The sequence below is a fragment of the Clarias gariepinus genome, chromosome 19, assembly GCF_024256425.1.
Source record: "Clarias gariepinus isolate MV-2021 ecotype Netherlands chromosome 19, CGAR_prim_01v2, whole genome shotgun sequence".
In the NCBI taxonomy this organism is placed as follows: Eukaryota; Metazoa; Chordata; class Actinopteri; order Siluriformes; family Clariidae; genus Clarias; species Clarias gariepinus.
Window position 1 is genome coordinate 13125361 of NC_071118.1, and position 16299 is coordinate 13141659.

Below are 16299 nucleotides of genomic sequence, written 5' to 3' on the forward strand. Positions count from 1 at the left end.
GGATTTTTTTTCTTCACTTTTTTCACATCTTGTCTTTGTATTCAGACTTTGTTCCATGTTTAAGGTAATGTTGTGTTTGCTGAATGTACATGGCATCGAACGTCTCATTAGGCTTGTGGTGTGCGTTTAGTTTAAAATGAACTGTGTGTTTGTGTGTGTGCGCGTGTGTGTGTTTCCTAGGAAACAAGAGAGTGGAGAAGGCATACGCAGCATGGACTTGCCCTTCGTAGGCGAGGATGAAGTGCTTTCCTGATGCCTCATGTCTGATTGAAAGGGCTTAGTGTCTCTAACCCAGCCTGGTGGATGATGGGGATCTGGAACGGTTTCCGAGCGCCATCATGCAGCTGGTACACGAGGACGGTGTAGGGAGCGTTTCCCCTACAACCTGCATGCATTTGTACAGTTTTACAGCAGCATGCGCTGTGTGTCATCTCAGGACACACTCTTCCTTACATTTGTGCGTGAGTGTAAATGGGTGTGAGAGTGTGAGTGTGTGTTTATTTCCCCTCCTGTCCAGTGTGGAGGCTCTGCTTGCACTTTTACTATATGGTTACTATATGGGATCATGCTACTTCTTGAAGCACATGGTGGATGCACTTTGATTGTAATTGGCTGTTTTTCAACACAGGAAGTGAAAAACAAACAAACAAACAAACAAACAAACAAGTACTTGGCTAATAGCTTTAAGTTAGCTTAAAATTTTCACAAGAGGTTGTGGCCAGCCAGCTGATATTTAGCCAAGCTGCGCCTCCTGATGGTGGACATATAAAGCAGATATAAAGCAGATATAAAAGCCTTCATATCAGGCATTATTTCTACAAAATCCGCAATTATCCTCTTTTATAAGATCAGCATGTAGACTGCGCTCACAGTGAATGATTTTGGTGACTGAGATGCTTGCATCGTCCTAAATGTTTGTAGGATAAGGATTTTCAGGTATTTAAACCGCTGTTACAGACGTCAATAAAGGAGTACGAAAAAAGAAAGGCAAAAACACAGATTGAGAAACAGCTCATGTCCAGATCTCCATCAGGGTTTGATATTAAATATGTATAAAAATATTTATACATAAATCCTTTATCAGAGAACTAGAATGTAAAAAAGCGAATAAGGTTCTTGTGCATCGTTGTGCAAAAAAACTATTCCTCATTATCGCATTTGAACTGTCAAGCAATAGTGGTCGCTGCTGCATCAGATAAACATTAGGTAAAGTAGTAGTGTTACTTTTTTTTTTATTTTTGAATGGCATGTTTTATTTTGAGGTTGAAATGACCGGCTGGAGAGTTCCAGACAAATTTAAACCTTTTAAACATTCTCTTCTGACAATTTGTCCCAAAGCTGTGTCTCAAATTTTGTACATTCCATGAACAAAATTATGGGAACAAAAATATTTCATGTCTAGGATGGCTGGCACATCAGTTTTAAATATGCAAGGATCGCGTGTTATTGTATTTGAACTCCATATATACATATAGCGTGTGAAAAAGTATTTTTTCCTGATTTTTTTTTCTTGCCTGTTTGTCAAACTTATATGATTAAGCTCATCAAACTAATTTTAATGTTACGCAAAGATAACCCGTAAAATAGAAAATGCAGTTTTTAAACTATGATTCCATTCATTAGACGTAAAAAAGCTGTGTGGCCCTATGTAGAAAAAGTAATTGCCCCCTAAACCTAATAACTGGTTGTGCCACCCTTTGGCGATGATAACTGCAATCAAGCATTTGTGATAACTGACAATGAGTCTTTCACATTGCTGTGGAGGAATTTTGGTCAACTCTTCTTTTTTGTCACGAGTTTCAAAGTTAATTGTACCCCCACAGTAAAGGACAGACATAGAAGCATTGAGTTTTACAATCTTATAAGTTTACGGAACCATCGTGTGATTTGAGACACAGCACAGTTTAGTTTATAACCCAATCCCAGCTGTTTGATTAAATTAAAGAGCCAATGTGAGGTGTTAGTAATGTTTATAACCATGTCAGCCTGGTGTTATATTCATTAATGCATAACGGTTAAGCGGCTTGCCCTGACCGCCGATCATACTCCCATTAAACCGCATTCAGGGTGGTGTGTGTGTGTGTGTGTGTGTGTGTGTGTGTGTGTGTGTGTGTGTGTGTGTTTTGTAATGTGAACACACTCACTAATTGTCAGGTCTGGAAATTGGGTTTGTATAATGGGGAAGGTGTTTGAGGGGTTATTAGCAAGTTTACAAAATGTCCACAATGTTCTTTTACCCAAAATGTTGTCGATGTGACAAGACATGTTTGTTGTACACAGGGCTAACGCAGCTACGAGTTTAGCATCATCCAAAAGTTTAGCTTTGTTCAAGTTTTTTTAAGTTAAAAATTACAGTTAACCTTCGATTACATTTTATATACATTTACTAGTGATGTTTAGGAAGAGGCCCTTGTAGGTGACTTAGAAATGCTACTACTCTATTACTTAATAGCTACATTCACCTTGTAACTACAGCTTACCTTAAATGTCCTGCACCAAACATGCAGTGTACATTTTGAAAAACAGGAACATTGTGATTCATTGTACATTAGATTTTTTTAGGGGGGGGGTGGGGGGAAATATAAAGCAAACTAATTATTTCAATGTGCAATTTCTTTTTATTATTATTATTATGAACAGACATTTTACCAAAATATTACAAGCTGGTGCATCTTATAAACAAAAAGTGGTCATGTTGAAAGTGTATGAGTTATTGACATTTCAATATTAGACGTATAGATTGCATCTTTTTTTTTTTTAGAGAAATACAATAACTTTTACAATCTATGCATGACTTGATTGAAATTTTTAGACATAAATGTATGCCTTACATTTCATCATTGTAACTTTGTAACTTTTGATACTATATAACTAAAGTAGGATCAGTTAAGTTTGAGCTGTATATCATTGCGCATGTGGCTGCTGCTTTCCTGCGACTGAACTTCCTTTATGCCACACATACACACACACACACACACACACACACACACACACACACACACACAGACACACACACACCTTGATGTTAAAGAGTTTCTTGCTTCCATGGTGAGGAGGGGTCGTGTTTGAGCACGAGTGTGTCGGGTTTTCTGCATTTGTCTTTCTGCATGTTAACTGAAAGCTCGCGCAGGTTGTTGTGTAGTTAACACTATTACTATGCATTTAAGGCTGTTTGTGGCTCTGGTGTTGGATATAAGGAAAATATCCAACAGTGTGTAGGAGTGTATATTATTAACTGATATTAACAAGGTCTTATAAAGAAGTACAATATTACTGTATATGCTACACTAGTTTCCAGATTGTAATAAGTGGATTTATTTTTAGCTGCAGTGTTTTTCCACCAGACAGTGCATCTCGTCTCAGTTAATGGTCTCTTGTTTTGTCTACATGGTCTCTATTTTGTAGTACTGTGAGTAAGGACATACTTTGATTTCCCCCTTCTTATAGGGTAACGAGATCACTGATTGGTCAAATATAACGGTGGAAGAATCTTGTTTAACAAGCATGACTTTTTTAGCAGACATTACAGCTATGGCACAGACATAATCGGTAGTAACTGTTTGACCAAGTTTAGGTTTTATTTTTTAGGGCAACTTCATGTCAAATAACCTTTAAATCACAGTATGTGTTCCTTTATCCACATGCACTTCATAAAACAACAAACAAAGTTTGCACTTAACAGCCTTTGTATTTTGAGTTAAGATTTAAATCATTGGCACTCTTGCCTTTATATAGATCACTTGCCACCATTTAAACTTCACCCAATCTGAGGCAGCTACACACAGATACACATACATCTTAACCCAAAAAGATGTTTTTTGTTTCTTTTTAATAAGTGAATTCCATATTTTAAAAAATTTAATCGTAAACTTGTAATTATTTACTAATCATGCTCCTCACATCACTAGTTTCCACCCAAGACCCTCCAGAGCAAGCACATCCACTTTCCCAGGTACAGAAAGTCAACCAAGATATGAATACAGTGGATCCTCAGCAAACAATTGCCCTGCCTTTACAAATTTTCACCTTAAGACCTGAAATTTTACAAGAAATAAGCATCAGCATAAAAAGCATTTTTGGCATACGAACGAACTGAACCAAACGTTGGCCAAGTTGTGCATATGTCCAAGGGCCGTTCAAAACTTGTTTGTCAGTGAAAAGCCAAGCAAAGTACGTTTACATAAAAAAAAAAAAAAATTTTGCCACCGCATGCGTTTCGAAAAGTCACCCCACGATACCAACATTGCTTTCGGCATGCGTTCAAAAGTTATGTGATTCTTTGTACGTTTTTTTTGGTTGTAATGGATTATTATTTGTATTGCGATATGAATTTTCACCTTAAAAACTCGACTTCCAGGCCAAATTAAATTCATATACAGTGGTTCAGCTATAGTTCCGAATTTATTATTGGATGGTGCTAACTGGTGGAAAATCGCTATTAGTGTGTTAATGGTATCTTAATGCTGTGTTCTGTTGTTCTCAGAAGTCCATTAATATTGCCATGTAGCTACTTTCTAATTAAAGTAGGCAACGTATCTTTGGCAAGCACTGTAGGTAGATGTCATTAATAACCACAGTATTAATATTTCTAATTTAAATAGTTAATTTCTTTTGTCAATGAGTATACTATGGATTGCATACATGAGATATTCTTTTCAGCTTACCCACTATTAGCAATAAAACATGAAAAAAGTGGTTGATTTAAAACCTAAAATCTTTGTATTTAAAGAAATTGACATTCATTGCCTGCTCTCAGATTGTAAAAGGACTTTAAACAAGTCATTTTAAGTAATTGTTTAAGTAGTTACTAAAAGACTGTGAGAGTTGTCTGCTGTTTAATATTAGACAATGTATAAATTCTTGCAATCCATATAGATGTAAGCTGTGTTTAAGCCAGTAACCTGATGCAAAGTGGATTTCCAGTGGTGTTTCCAATCAGAAAATCTGACTGACTGATGTGATGGATATTATTTAAAGGTAAAAGTTGACATTTTGTTAAGTTCTGACTACAACAGAACATAGCAGAAACTAGAACATTTTGTTGTTATATTAAAAGGATCTCATATAACAGGGCTTTTAACTCTGGTCCTGGATGGGCCATTTGGTGATTCATCTGCTCAGACACAGCTGATTCATGTAATCTGTTAATTACCAGGTTCAGTGGGTGTGTTTGGGTGTTGGTGAATTATTAGCTTTCAATTAACTAAGTCTAGATTAAGATTTTGTTCTGTTGTTTGATATGAATTTAATTTAATTTTTTTAAGCTTGCCATAGAGGATACTTATTTTCAACAAACACCCTCTTTTATGTCTAAAGTCACCTGGTTAGGTGTGTGTGCTTACGTTTTGGCTCACACACCTTATAGATGGAGCTGGTACTGATTGAATTGCTTTCAACAAGATATGAGCTGCAGTTTAAAAGTGACAAAAATGCTGTAAGACGTTTGTATGTGTATATATACGTATGCTTTTTATCTCAATGGTGTGTGCCCGGGTTTGACTGAAAGGGCTAGAGGACATATCACTCATATACACGTAGGGTTTAGCACCTGTAGTGAAAAGTGTTTACATGGATTTAACTGCATGCCATCATCATCAGCACCTACCTTTTCCGAGCATGTTGGAATGTTTGACAGGAGTCACTTATCACTCTATACATATTGTATCCTGTTCAATATTTGAATAAACTGAATAAAGATTTGATTCACTTGCCATTGCTGTGTTTAAATGTGCTTTTTTTTTTCAGACTAAACTAAACACACTGTCAATCAATTTTTTTTTTTGCAACCCCAAAAGCATGGGTTAAAGGTGCAGTTTGTAAGTGTTAAAGCTTTTCAAACCTATAGTCAGTAATCAAATGTATATTGTAGAAAAATTTATTTACAAAGTTGTGCAACTGATCAACTTTTTTTCCTCTGGACTTTTTTCATGCTCAGTAATTCAATCCAAGTAACAAAAATATAAAAAATAATAATAAACCAAACTAAATATTTCCTTTGAAAAACACTGACAGAATATTGTATAATTTAAATTCCAGCTCCCAGCTGATGATGTGGTATTACATTTACAGCAACCTTACTTTAAAATACATGTAGTGGCACTGAGCATTTTTTCTTGTAAATCTTAACACTATTAAAACCCTTCTCAATCCTGTTGCCTGCACAATGTTTTCTCTATTAAATGCAGATCAGCTTACTAAATTATTCAGTTTACAATTCAGTTCAACTTGTATAGTCCAATAGATATTGTCACAAACAGCTTTACAGTAGTTCCAATGTAGATTTCAATCTCCATTGACCAACAAGGAGGCAAGGACCTGGTGAAGAATCGGACACAGGCGGGAATCCATACTCTTCTGAGTGACAAAGATAGAGGGATTGTTAATAAGTACTTTTCCACAGCTGGTTGTAAAGTCAACCAATACTGAGTGTCTTGAAAGGATGTTACATTTTTGACAGAAAGTAGAAAACACATCTGTAAAGTGTGCTGGATAAGGAAAGCTGCTAAATGATCTGAAATTTTGAGCATATTTTGGACCAGGAACTTGACATAAACATGTTTCTCACTAATTCACGTGAGGTTATCTGGAAGATGAGTCAGTTAAACTGGTCATCTTTCTTGTTGGGTAGAAATGTTTCACTATTCAACCCAGTAGCTTGTTCAGTCTCAGCACATTTTATGTGAAATTTCTAAAGCCTTTTTTTTTTTTTTTTAACATTTATATATCACAATATGGTCAAAATATGTGCTTTTTGAACAGCCCATTAGTCCTTCTTAAATTGTTTGGGCAAGGATTTGCTCATCAATGTTGCGTTAGGAGGACGGATGTACAGCCACTATTTCAGTTAATCCCAAAGGTGTTCAGTGGGGTTGAGGTTGGGGCTCTTTTCAGGCTGCACAAGCTTATTTGCTCCAAATTTGGTAAACCGTGCCTTTATGGAAATCACATTAAGGACAGTATCATGTCATGCACAAATAATTGTGAAACTGCTTAATGATAGTTAAACAAAATAGTAATTCTACAGCATTTAAAAACTCACTCAAACTACAGTGTCACAGACTTGGCACAAGGTAGAGTACAATGTGGATGGGGTGCCAATCTATTACAGTCATTCAAAGACATTCCACAAAATTAAAAGTAGTGTCTAACTTTGTGACAACAGTTTAAAGAAGTTCTATATATAAGTGTGATGGACAGGTGTTCAAAAAACTTTTGGCTATATAGTAATGTACTTTTGACAAATTGTTATTTGAATAACCATGGAGTAAGCAATGGTGGTATGGTGACTTAGTGGTTAGCACTGTTGCCTTGCACCTCCAGGATCTGGGTTTGATTCCCATCTTGCATTTGTGTGCATGGAGTTTGCATGTTCTTCCCACGATTGGTGGGTTTCCTCCCATAGTCCAAAGACATGCAGATTAGACTAACTGGCGAACCAAATTCACCATTGTGTGTGTGTGTATGTGTGTGTGCCCTGTGATTGATTGGTACCCCGTCGAGGGTGAACCCTGCCTCGTGCCCTATGTTCCTGGGATAGGCTCCAAGCCCCCCATGGCGATGTACTGTATCGGTATGCTGTAGATGATGAGTGAGTGAGTAAGTGAGAGTAAGCAGTCTGTGGAGTCTCATAAGGCAGTTTTTGGCTGCAGAACTCTTGATGTCTGAGAATACTATGAATCAGCAGATTCTGAAACACTCAATTCAGCCAGTCAGTACCACCAATGTCTAAGGTCAAGGTCACAATCGCCCCATTCTGATGTTTGATGTGAACCATAAACCAAATACTGTATCTTGACCTCTATCTGCATGATTTTGTAGTACTGTCACGTGATTTTCTGATTTAATCAAGTGATGTACCTAATAAATTGGACAGTTAATCACACAACACTGAAGTCACACACACATACAGTATTTCAGGGTAAAAAAATTGTATATTTATTCTAATATATGTGGGCAAATACTGAACTGCGCGCGTGAATCCAGTGTTAGTGCACTCACTCGAATCTGATCTCGATTTGAGACACAACCGTTTGTTTTGGTTTCCTAAAACGATGGGAATTACGGATCTTTTCAGTGAGTCGGATGAATCGGTTCAGCAGACCAAAAAAAAGCCGTCTCCTTAAGCTCCCTAACGAATCATTATACTCATCCCTCCATTATATTAATATTTAATATTAAAGATAAAATACGAAATTATTAGCTTAAAGAGCCTGTTGTACTTTGCTAAACCTTTAACTAGAGGACATGTTAGGGCATTTACATATGTGAAGCGGCTCTCAAAGTTCACCCGAAAGAGTCAGTTCAGAGAGTCGACTCATTTGAACTAGTTTCCAGGGCAACCAGTGAATCACTGCGTAGCGGGGAAGCGTCTTAGCATCTCAGCTAGCGGTTTTAGCGTACCACTGCAAGTATTTTATAATAATAAAAAGTTGCATTTGGTGCGAAACTAATAATTTTATATGGAAATAATAAAATATGTATAATTGCTAGTTAGAGAGGTATAACGTCAGTACAATAAAGCTAACATTTTTTTCACCAGCTAGCATTAGCAACGTAACTGCATAGCATTGTTTGTCTAATTAGCTAATAGCGTGTAGTATGCAGGTAGTGTGAGCACTAATCCAGTGCAGGCTTCGAGGTGTTGAAGTTAGAATTCGGTGAAATGTTCACGGACGAATCCCTCGATATTGTCAGTTTTCAGTCATCGTGGAAAAAGTCGCAGCGACACACTCAGGACTCGGTATGTGGTATTTATCATAAAACTATAATAAATAACAATAATAAATAAATAATAAATAATCTCACAAATGATTTTTTCGTCTACTGCCGAATGCAAATACACAATATTTAGTTTTGGAAAAGACTTTTCACAATAAAGCCATTATACTGATTTACATGCTTTAATGTAGTAATTTAGAATTACCAACATTATTATTAACAACATACTTATTTATGAAACCTATTAAGAAAATATCAAATATGAAAAAAAAAGTCATATTTGTATAAGTACACAAATAGGACAATTTGCAATACAGTGACAGTTTAAAGTTTGGACACGCATTTGGAATTACTTTTTACATTCTGGGACAATACTGGATTTTTAAAAAACTATGAAATCACACATATGTAATTAGGTTACTAAGTAACAACAACAACAGTCAGTTGTTATTACAGTTAGTAAGTTAAGCTGTTCTCGAATAGTTCTTTCAAGAACAGTATTGTCAAGTGCATTTATGAAACCCATCAAGCACCGGGATCAAACTGTCTCTCATGAGGACCACACCAGGAAAGCAAGACCGAAACTTACCTCTGCTACAGATAAGAAGTTCATTTAGAGTTACCAGCCTCAGAAATGACCCATTACTGTAACAGCATCTCAAGTTAGAGCTGTTATAAAAGGCTTTACAGAGCATACATAGCAGGCGCATCTCAATATCAACTGTTGAAAGGAGATTTTTTTGCGAATTTTGGATGTGTATATGTAGGCAGGCAGTTGATATTGAGATGTGATATTGAGATTGCTGCTTATGTGTAGTTCTGTTATGTATTTTATATATATATATATATATATATATATATATATATATGTAAAATATTAGTTAGATAAAGTTGAAATTGTGACCGCAAAAATTAGTTTTTCTGGTGAATTCTGTCTGTCCCAGTAAAGAAAAGGAAATAAGTACAGAAGAAAAGCAGAAAAAACTGTGTATTTAGTCTTAATAAATATTCTTGGCAGGTGCCGTTCTAGTTTTTGGTGTGTTCGGGTTTGTGAAAGATTTAATGTTGAAGAGTAGTGTTAATGTTCGCATTGTATTCATACACATTTCCTACAAATTTTCATAATTTTCTTATGATTGTGTAAAGATTCTTTGCGACAATGTATGTTACAATAATTGTTAAAATCGCTATACAAATGAAATTTTATTGAATAAATATTACATGATGTTTTGTTAGCTGTGTTAAAAGTATGTATGTATAAGACTGCTTGTTAACTGCTGCTTCTGCTGTCAGAAAACGTGTCAGACCATCCCAATTCACACAGCTGAGGCTGAGACGCAGGTCAGAAGTGTGTTCAGCATCAGCACGCAGACTGATCCTCCAGAGAGCCTTGCTGATCAGCTCACACTCAGCTCAGATCTGACAGATGACCCGCCCGGGCTGAGGGATTTCCTGCACCGTATAGAGGACATGGTCATCCAGGAGCTGGTGAAGAACTCAAAAAGCCATGCTTTTGATGGATATGAGGTGAACTGGAATGATCAGCTTGAGACGGTGAGGATCAGACACACAGAAGAAGCTCAGTCACCCGTGTGTGATATTTAGTGCTCTGACATAATAAAACTGTATGTTTTTTTGTTTGTTTGTTTGTTTGTTTTTGTACAGGTGTCATGTTTATTTAGTCTCGGGTACCCGGGAGCTCAGGACAGGGGGCTGCAGGTCACCAGTGTGTCCTGGAACTGCACTGGTTCTGTTATAGCGTGTGCTTATGGACGGTATGCCAAACTTAAAATTTACTAACTTGGAATTTAAAAGTCTCCAAAACAATGACATTAGTCCCAATTTGAAGTGTAAAGTGATGTGTATATACAAATCTTAGTGTCTATTCTCTCATTCTTAAATAATCACACATGATAATAAACACATTCTATTTTAACTGTTTGTCATTTAATTTAAGATTATTTTAGACAAGAAAGTCCTTTATTTGTTACATGAACTTTTTTAATGCGAGTGTATGCAACACAAAAGACCCACACAGTTTTATCTGCCCAAAGCAGGTTTAGTAAGTGTGTTGGAGCTGAGACCTTACTATAGCTACATTAATAGCTTGGAGTGGCGTTGCTGCACATTCCTTGTCTGTTAAAACAGTCTGATAATCACTATGTGAAGTTTTAATTACTTTTACAATTATAAATTGTGTGTTCGTGACGCAACCTTAAACAAACAACCTTTTTTCCAAACTGGTGCCCACAGATCTCAAAATCCATTATGGGTATTTTTGGAAATATTGTAACCTTTAGGCTTTCATGCAGGTTTCAGAAAAACAACACGTCATGAAAACTCCTCAGTAGTTCACTGCTTACTAAATAGTGAATATGCTGTGGCTGTGGTCACAAATTCTCATTTGGACTATGTTTTATTAATACATTTAACAATTTACACTTGTTTAAACTATAATTGACACTAGGGTATATCTGAGAAAACACCAGCTACACATTAAACAGATATGACACTATTATTCAACATCGAGAAAATGTGAGCTTAGGGAAATATTCTCCCTAAACGTGAGATTAGGGAGAATATTTAAACAACACATTTAGAACCTGTCATTGTACTTATGTCATGAAGTTGAAAATGTCTTCTCATAAACACGCTCATGGTTTTTGCTGTGCTCCTATTTTAGTGTCGATGATGGTGACTGGAGCAATGAAAGGTCATATGTGTGCACGTGGAATCTAGACCGTAGGAGAGTAAACCCAAAAATGCCCGACCTCGTCATGGAGACGACAACACCAGTCATGAGTGTGTCCTTCCATCCATTGAGGCCATCTCTGATTGCAGGTAAAACCTCACTTCCATTTTCACAGGTCTGAACAGCAATTCCATCTGATAGACCAGAGATGATGCTGAGAGCCTGTCTCACACACACACTCTGTGCTGTCACACTAGCAAGTGATGAATCACTCATGTTGTTTCAGGTTGGTCCAAAAAAACATCACAAAATTGTTTTGAACAATATGTACATTATGTATTTATTACTTTGATTATTTTCCTATTACATAACTTTACAGCAATGTGCGATGGAATACACTTGTAATTTTGTATACACACCAATTTTGTAAAAAACCTGTTGAGGCACTGTTATTGCCTGGAGACTCATTCTATAACTTAGGCAACATTGCGTTATAATGATATAATACCAGATGGCTGCTGATGGGAACACGGGGTGAAGAAAAATACATTTGTGTTCATTCTGCAGGAGGGCTGTACAGTGGAGAAGTGATGGTGTGGGATACGAGTCACACTCAGGATCCTGTTTTGGCTCAAACAGGGATGTGTTCAGATACACACAAAGAGCCAGTATATGAGGTAACTAGTTCTGTTTCACCATGGATTATAGGATATTTACAGTATGAAAAACACTTTAAAAGCAGCTCAAGGTTTAACGCAATACCATGCCGCGTTGAAGCCGTATTTGCCCCCTTTCTGTTTTTTTAATAATTTGTCACAATTTAATGATTCAGATCATCATCATTTTATATTACACAAAGATAACCATAGTAAATACAAAATGCAGTTTTTTAATTATTATTATATTCATTAAGGGGAGAAAACTGTCTTGGCTCTATGTGAAAAAAGTAATTGCCCCTAATTGCTAATTGCTACCCTTGGCGGCAACACCTGCAATAGAATTTAAGGTCATCTCAATTAGATTTAAGTCCGGACCTTGTCTGCGCCACTCTAAAACCTTTATTCAGAGGTGGACTAGCTGGTGTGTTTTGGGTTATTGTCTTGCTACAGAACCCGAGTGTGCTTGAGCTTGAAGTCATGAGCTGATGGGTAGATGTTTCCCTTCAGGGTTTTTTGGTAAAGCTTAGAATTCATGGTTTCATCAGTTATGGCAAGTTTCCGGGCACTGAAACTGCAAAGTTGCCCCAGACCATAATACCACCACCACCACCACCGCCATGTTTTACTGTTGTATGATGTTCCTTTTATTAAACACTGTGTTAGTTTTACGCCAGATGTTACAGGCGCTCACCTTAAAAAAAAAAAACTTTTATCTCATCAGTCCACAGTATAAAAAAGGTTTTGGGAAGAATCTCATGGATGGCATTTTTGCCCAGTCTTTTTCTTATTGTTGAATCATTGACACTGACCTTAACTAAGGCAAGTGAAGCCTGCAGTTCTTCTTTAGATGTTGTTTCAGGTTCTTTTATAAGCTCCTGGATGAGTCATTGTGCTCTTGGAATAATTTTGGTAGGCTTAAAGGTTCACCACTGTTCTCTAACGTTTTCTCCATTTGTGGTTTGCTGGAGTCCTAAGTTCTTAGAAATGGCTTTGTAACCCTTTCCAAACTGATACAGGTCAGATACGTTTCTCAACAGTTCTTGAATTTATTTAGATTGTGTTGCTTTTGTAGATCCTTTAGCATGCTTCACTTAGTCAGACAGGTTCTTATTTGATTTCTTGATTTGACGTGTCTGGCAGTAACCAAGTGAAATTTAACTCAGCTTTCCAAAAGTCACAGTTCATTTAAGATTTAGCAAGGGGGCGGGGAGTTACCTTTTCACATGGGGAGGGCAGGTTTGGGAAGATGATCTTAATAATTTAAGTGTGACAAATCTGAAAAAAAAATTAAAAGAGTAAATTTTATGATTAGGAGCAGACTTTTTTTTGTTTCATCCAAAACACTAAAGAATGTGTGTGATTCATCTACTCACCTATTGGAGTGATTTCTATCCCGCATCGTATCGATTTACTCACTTATTTAAATGACATCTATGATTTACTCACCGATTTAAGTGACTCTTCAATGCGAACATGCATTACTGCATACTAACTGTATACATGACATATGCATACTCAGCGTATGTCATTTATTTACTGGTGTGTCATTCACTTACTGATTTAAGTGACTTATGATTGATTTACGAATGCAGGCTTGACTTACTGATTTAAGTAACCTTACCTGTCATTTAAACAGAACAGAAACAATCCCTTTAGATTTAGTTCATGAAACTGATGAAAAAGTGTGTGTAATGTGTGTAGGTGAAGTGGGTCCCAGGGCCTCGTCGAGGAGAGATGGCAGTTGTAAGTGCATGTTCAGGAGGCCGAATTCTGCGATGGAGTGTAGGTGAAGCAGAAGGTAAACTGACCCTAACTGCTGGATTTGCTCTCGTCAGGCAGCAGCTCCCCCTGAGCAAATCAGCCAGCAGAGTAAGTGTCATAGAAAAATTATTACAAATCATTATCATCATCATCATTATTATACGAGACATTTATTTGCGTATGTATGGTGGTCAGCTGTCGTGTAGTTCAGGGATAAACAATACAGATGTGGTCTTATGTAAGTTATATAAAAAAAAGGATTTACAACAGTGGAATGTCCAACTTCTTAAAAGTATGTTAATTTATGCACACTTTGTCAAAGCTTCTTTAGCAATAAATACTGCATCAATGCAGCATTTATCGTCTTCTTGACAATACCTCATAGCTTCTTTGTGGTGTTCAGGTCAGGTGAGTTGGCTGGCCAGTCAAGCAAGCAGTTATATCAGCAATATGGTCACCAAACCACTTAGTCATAGTTTTCGCACTGTGGTAGTTTTGGCACATTTTCTTTTCATTCGGCTTTGAGACAATGACCATTGTTTAAAGCGCTATATAAATAAAATTTAATTATATTAAATTGAACTTTGTCCTTCTGGAAAATTGGCATCTCCATAAAGAGTAATAGAGAGAGAATATTAAATTGGCTTTGCTTGACCATCTTGTGGGAATCTTTGTTGCTTATGCACTGTTTCCTATCACACTTTCAGTCAACTTTATGTTAATATGCTTCAAAACAGCACTGTATTGAATGTGGTTTACTCTCCTTGTGAAGGGCTTCTAAGATCATCTGTCCTCTTTATGATTGTGGTTATGTGTACTGAACTAGACCGAACTTGAAATGAAACATTCTGATATCGTCAGCTGTATTTTTGATTTTAAAGTCAGACTGTTTTTTTTTTTTTTCTTTTAAGGAAGTTATCGGGCACAACTGATTTAACTGATTTTGGACAACAAATTTAGGGCAATGCAACTTTTTGTGATAGTACAACATCTCTAGTCTCTATTTGACAGGTAAGAGGTGACACGGCTGTAGGTGTGACCTCTCTGGCGCTCTCAACCTGGGACACGGACATGTTCCTGGTGGGCACAGAGGGGGGTCTGGTGCTCAAGTGTTCCTTCAGCAGTCAGACAGTGGCAGCTGTGCCCCCTAATGGTGAGAGTGTAACACTACATGCTCCTGCACAGTTTTCCTTCTCTCAACGAGCCGGTCCGGTCCAGTCGCTCCACTTCTCGCCCTTCCACAGGTCAGCTTTAGTGATTAATGACCTAATAAAGCTCTATTAATAAAAACACACATCCATCATGTTCCTCTGCTCACTTTAGGAACCTGTTTGTAAGTGTGGGGACAGATGGCTTGGCAAATGTCCACAGTGTCCTGCAGCCTGGTCCCCTGATGTCCCTGCGTGTTTCTGACTCGTATGTGTTTGGAGTGCGGTGGTCACCTGTTCGGCCCCTAGTGTTCGTTGCAGTCACTGGGCAAGGTTGGTTAAATTGGGAAGCAGAGTGATGTTATCTGCAAGAGATCACTTGTGGTGATCCATGTTGATTAGCTGTTACAGTAGCTAGGATCCATTAGTAAGTGTTGTCCTCCTTATTAATTTATAGTTACAATGTATGTTGTGGATGATAAAACTGTTAATACCTGTTGTAACTAATATTATAGCAGATTTAAACAAATCATTTCCTCATCAACCATTTTTCTCTTTTTTTTTCTAAAAAAAAACAAAAAAAAACAAGGTTTACAATAATGTTAACTTATATTGTTACTCGTTTGTACCACAGGTGTGTTGCAGGTGTTTGATTTGGGTCAGAAGTGCCTCAGACCCGTGGCCAGCATTGAGCAGGACACCGGGGGTCAGTGCGCTCTGTGTGTGGAGTTCAACCAGCAGCAGCTCCTGGCAGTGGGGAACGCAGACGGTACGGTTAAGATCTGGCAGCTGAGTGCCGAGTTCACAGAGCAGCGGGTCAGAGAGAGCGCCGTGCTGCAACAGCTTGTCGATGATGCATCCGAGTGAGACACAAGACTGCAAGGTGGAATCCAGAATGGAGACAACAATGCTAAACAAATCAAGAGGATACCAAATCCTCTCGTGACATGAAGTTGATTTTTTTTCAATTTTAAATTAACAGTGACAACAATGTGCACACACACACACCACACTTTGTGGTACATCTTTGTATTTGGACAGAAAACTATGCTCAATAATTTATTTAAGACTAGAATAAATAAAAAAGGCCTTTAAAACATGAGCTAAAAAGAAAGCTGATGTAATAGATTGGGGATTGAGGTTATTTAGCGAACATTAAGCCTGTATTTAAACATTCATGTTGACCCAAAGAACAAATGCCAACTACTGTGGTGTTTCACAGCGTTGTTGATCAGCTTTAACTGAAGATAAGATCGTATTAAAATTAAAACCAGACTATTTGTTCTACACATGCTGGTTTCCTTTTCTGGAAATATGATGA

General features: G+C 37.2%; 2 protein-coding genes across 3 annotated transcripts in view; both read left to right on the forward strand.

Moving 5' to 3' along the window:
• The window catches only part of LOC128507390 (calcium/calmodulin-dependent protein kinase kinase 2), a 33430-nt gene extending 27719 nt beyond the window's left edge, over positions 1-5711 (forward strand). For both annotated transcript variants that reach the window (XM_053478254.1, XM_053478255.1), the window contains one exon: positions 181-5711. In XM_053478254.1, the coding sequence (XP_053334229.1) occupies positions 181-253 (73 nt within the window). In that variant the 3' untranslated portion in view covers positions 254-5711. The remainder of the gene's footprint in view (positions 1-180) is intronic.
• A 2645-nt stretch (positions 5712-8356) lies between these two features.
• Positions 8357-16265, forward strand: dync2i2 (dynein 2 intermediate chain 2). The gene is made up of 9 exons (XM_053478246.1): positions 8357-8740; positions 10012-10272; positions 10384-10493; positions 11402-11559; positions 11978-12087; positions 13771-13938; positions 14842-15074; positions 15154-15311; positions 15613-16265. The coding sequence occupies exons 1-9, from the start codon at positions 8663-8665 to the stop codon at positions 15843-15845; spliced, it is 1509 nt and encodes a 502-aa protein (XP_053334221.1). The 5' UTR covers positions 8357-8662; the 3' UTR covers positions 15846-16265.
• The last annotated feature ends 34 nt before the right edge of the window (positions 16266-16299 follow it).